The sequence below is a fragment of the Pseudorca crassidens genome, chromosome 13, assembly GCF_039906515.1.
Source record: "Pseudorca crassidens isolate mPseCra1 chromosome 13, mPseCra1.hap1, whole genome shotgun sequence".
Classification (NCBI taxonomy): Eukaryota; Metazoa; Chordata; class Mammalia; order Artiodactyla; family Delphinidae; genus Pseudorca; species Pseudorca crassidens.
This window is the reverse complement of record NC_090308.1, coordinates 2284620-2289143: the sequence shown is the minus strand read 5'-3', so window position 1 is coordinate 2289143 and position 4524 is coordinate 2284620. Positions and strand designations below refer to the sequence as shown.

The following is a 4524-nucleotide window of genomic DNA, read 5'->3' as shown; positions in this document are numbered from 1 at the left end:
AGAGGGTCCTGAAGCTTCCACTACAAAGCATCGTCCTTTCCACAGAATCCTTGGAAAATATGCAGAAAAGAATTACTAGGAAGAAAGAATAGTAATAAAGCTTTGACCTAGCAGAACTGCTTGACACCCAGTCCACGAGGTTCTGTGTTGAGGGTGCACTGGCGAAAAACTGTGTCTGCAAAGGGCCCACAGACTGTTGGAGACATAAACAAAGATCAGGGAATAAACCTATCGCTTAGAAACAGCAAAGTAACACCCACTGAATATGGTCGTGTACAGGCTCTGTGCCCAACAGAGTTTTATGTATTATTTGGTCTCCACAATAATCCCGTACGGTCTGTTGTTATTATCCCCATTTTATGGAAGAGGAAAGCTCAGAGTGGTTCGGTGAATTGTCCCGGGTCACAAAGCAGGGAAGTGACCAAGCAGGATACTGACCCAAAGGCCCTGACCGTGGCCAGTAACCCAGGGACTCTCAGCCCTGGCTGCACAGTAATGGGATTAATGAGGGGCCTTTGAACCTACCCATGTCTCCCAGATCAACCGAGTCAGGCCACCCCGGGGTTAGCCGAGACATGGGGGGTTTCAGGAGCTCCTGGACCCCACAGCGAGTCCAGAAGAAGGTCAGTAAGAGCCCGAGAGGCAGTAATGCTGTGAGGAGACCTCCCCGTTTCACCAGGCAGAGCCGCTGGCCGTAGCATCGTGGAGGGAGCCAGGCAGGACCGACCGTGCGTGGGAAGCATTCGTGTCCAGTGTTCGCCAGCAGGCCTGTCTAGACAACCACCTGAGCTGGCTTTGCCCCACCTAAGGGCGCCTGATGTCTGTAAATGGGTACATGCTTTCAGGGTGTGGAATTTACTTGTGTAGGGAGTAAAGAATCTAAATGTCATCAGCAGGAAAATGGTTAAGAGACAGCTTCTGGGAAGATGATTAGGTCATCAGTAATGCTTACGGGGAATTTATCATAATATGGAAAATATTTATATTAAATGTTGGATTTTTTTTAAAAGGATCATTAAAAATTGTATATGCAGTAAGATCAAAGGAAGAAAAATGGAGACATTTCTTTTCTTTGAAAGGGAAGAAACACAGCCTAGAATGTTCCCATCAGAGAATTTTATTCGACCTCTTTGCATCTCATCTGGTCACATTTCCCTTCTAAGCCCTTTGAAATTCTGTTCACTAAGGAGGAAATAAAACCCGAGAAAATAGCACAATGCTGCTGATGGGACCCTCACTCCCCTGGGGACACTGGGCACATTATACTGGTGTCAACAGGGTCTACATCCTTCAGAAGCACAATAGTGGGGGGTCACACCGCATTTCAAGTCTGGTTCTGGTAAAAGGAACCTACCCGGGAGGCAAACAGCTCCGGGAGAGGGTGAGGATTTGCCCTTTTCTATTGCCTAATGCCAGCAGTTTTAACCTTAACTATTACAGCTATCGTAGGACTACCTCCTGGGAAAAGCAGAGGTCTCTCCCTGGGGGCAGTACAGGTGCAGCTCCAGGTGAGGCTGCCTGGTGTGGGCTGCATGGGACCCTGTATTACACGCAGACCCCGGTGAGTCCCTTTGGGGGAGAGCACAACCGCCTTGAACAGAGAGTGAGAGAGAAGGCAGACAGGAAGCGGACTTTCTAAATCCTTTGTCACCAGCATGAGCTACAAATTCGGGACATAATTTAAGAAGAGTGAGAGGAAAAGATGCAGCCCTTGTTGGTGTCCAGGGGCTGCGCCCACCCTCCCTGCAGTGGCCTTGAACCCGGGCTGGTCCCTAGCTGCTGTCCTCAGGAGTTGCCATTGGGTGGAAATCACCATTTCACATGCAAATTGGTATCTCATACTGTGTGTTTCTCCCAGGAGGCTTAAAGTACAGTGATTTTTTTTAGAGCAGGGGAAGCAGATTGAGTTCCAAAAGTATTCAGACATTCAAACTTAAAAAAAAGTACTAGAAGCAATTTTGAGACGTTTAGTAGGAAAGTATTCCTTCTAATAAACGAGGGCACCGACTGTGTTGTCTTGGAGGTGATGTGTACAATCTGTGCAGGTGAAGCTCAAGTTCACCATCAGTTGTGAGCTAAGAAGAACCGAGCTCAGGACTTACACCCTGCGGAACCTGTTTTTAGACCCAAAGCCCCACTTCCCCATGTCAGTTTCCACAAGTCTGTGCAGTAGGTAGAAAAAGAGCATAGAGTTTTTGCATTTTTTGCATTCAAGCATAGAAGGATAAAGTGACTTGCCGACACCAGAGTCAGGACCGCGTCTGCCACGCCGCCTTCCACCACCTTCCACGTCACCGGTCCACCACAGCATCTTTTTCCAGCTATGACTGTGTCGTAGTCATTTAGTGATTGAACCTGCATGGGAATTGTGTAAAGGCTCTGCTCGCTCATTTTGCTGAACTGCTCTGCAACACAAAATAGCTGAAGGAAATCCTGGTAAACAGCAGTGACACGTGCTGAAGTTGCGTTCAAGCTTGTAGTGCAGAATCTTAACTAACCATCATGACTGCTCAGCGCCCCCCGGGTAGCTGTCGTGGACGTGAGGTGGGGAGCTGGCCATCCTCAGGAGTAAGAATCTCTGAGCTCACAGCCGGGAGCCTCTGCTTCCTGCTTTCGGGCCCTGAGGGTGAGGGTGTAGAAGAGCTTGCGGTAGGAGCGTCTGAAGGCGGGGTTCGAGAAGCAGTACACCACGGGGTTCAGCACGCCCTGCAGGTAGGTGAGGCTGCCGGTCACGTCGGCGGCGTGGACCATGGAGCTCAGGACCCCGCAGCTGAGCGCCCCTCGGAAGATGGCCAGTAGGATGCGGGCCAGGAAGCTGGGCAGAAAGCACAGCGTGAACAGCACCCCGACCATGGCCACCAGCGCCTGGGCCCTCTGCAGCTTGGGCTGCTTGTGTGGGTCCCGGAGCCGCTTCTGGAGAGTCCTGATGACGCCAGCGCTGCAGAACAGGATGAGGCCGAAGGCGAGGATAAACTGGAGGAAGGAGAGGGCTTCCTGCCAGACGAGACTGAAGGAGGACTCCATCCTGGGCTCAGAACTGGGGCACTCGGCCTCAGAGAGGAACACGCTTTGGTGAGTGAGGGCTGCCGTCACGAGCCAGACCAGGACCGAGATCCCCCAGGCCGCCCGCACGGACAGAAGGTTGACTTTGAGCCGCGAGTGGACCACCCGGAGGTAGCGGTCCAGGGCCACGGCGGTGAGGAAGGCGACACCCCCCCCACGGCACAGGGACCGCAGGAAGAGCATCCCTTGGCAAGACGCACGTCCCAAGCCCCAGGTCTTCTGCCGCAGGTAGAAGGCGGCGTGAAAGGGCAGGCAGGCAGCCAGCAGGAGGTCTGCTAGGACCAGGTTGAACAAGTAGACGGCGTAGGGCTTCCACACCTTCAGACGGAAGAAGAAGGTCCAGAGCGCCACGGCGTTGCCCAGCGTGCCCAGGCTACACTCCAGCAGCAGCAGCAAGGCCGTGCTCACCTCCGCCGCGTAGCTGTGCGCCACCGAGCAGTTGGGTGGCAGCATGTGGCCAAGTCCCCGCGCGGCCGAGCCTGACGCAGCGGAGCACAGGGACGCAGGCCCGAGTTCGTTCTCTTTCCCGCAGGCGGACAGAAAGCACACTGACCAGCATCGAATAAAGTCAAAGGCAAACTAAAATTTGTCTGTGGAAAGAGGATTGGGGCAGAGGGAAAAAACCTCTTGCAGTTTTGTTTTGCCCTGAAAGCAGGGAAATTGTGTTTCACTTCCCACATCTGGCATTAAACTGAAGCCCTAGTGTCCTGAGAGTGTCCGCGTGAGCACGGCTCTCCATCCACAGCTGTCACTGAAGGGGCTTGAGAAGTTTGGGAAGACTTGCTGTCTATAAAGTTAAAATAATGATGGAAACAAATAGAAGGTTCTCAAGTCTGCATTGTTTTCCGGTAGATCTGGTCCCGCATTCCCCTCGAAGAGGGTATGGGGTGGGGGGGGCCTGGCCATTTTGTAGTTGCCCATTTTCACCTGTCCTTTCGTTTTGTTAGATTTGATTTTCTGCTGAGGAGGCTTCCCTGACCAGGGATGGAGCCCGTGCGCCCTGCAGTGGAAGCTCGGAGTCCTAACCGTTGGACTCCCAGGGAAGTCCCTGCTCAGCCTGGTTCGGGCTTTGGAATCAAACGGACTCTGGTTCTACCTGGTCTCTCCACTTAGCAGCAATGTGGGGTGAATATGACAATAGCTGCCTGTGGGGTCCTTGTAGCTGAGGTTCTCTTACAGGTACAGCACTGTGCCCTGTATCTGGGGCATCTCGGCTGCCAGATACATTTGCTGCAGTAATTACTAACCTCTGTCTGATGCTTAGACTTTTAACAAAACGATGCTTAGACTTTTTTTTTTTTGGGGGGGGTACGCGGGCCTCTCACTGCTGTGGCCTCTCCCGTTGTGGAGCACAGGTTCCAGACGCGCAGGCTCAGCGGCCGCTGCTCACGGGCCCAGCCACTCCGAGGCATGTGGGATCTTCCTGGCCCGGGGCATGAACCCGCGTCCCCTGCATTGGCA

The 4524-nt window shown here is 53.0% G+C and overlaps 1 protein-coding gene across 1 annotated transcript; it reads right to left on the bottom strand.

The window, feature by feature from the left end:
- Positions 1-1035: 1035 nt before the first annotated feature.
- On the bottom strand, positions 1036-3697 carry GPR31 (G protein-coupled receptor 31). Its single transcript, XM_067702910.1, has one exon. The coding sequence runs from the start codon at positions 3514-3516 to the stop codon at positions 2563-2565; it is 954 nt and encodes a 317-aa protein (XP_067559011.1). The 5' UTR covers positions 3517-3697; the 3' UTR covers positions 1036-2562.
- Positions 3698-4524: the final 827 nt, after the last annotated feature.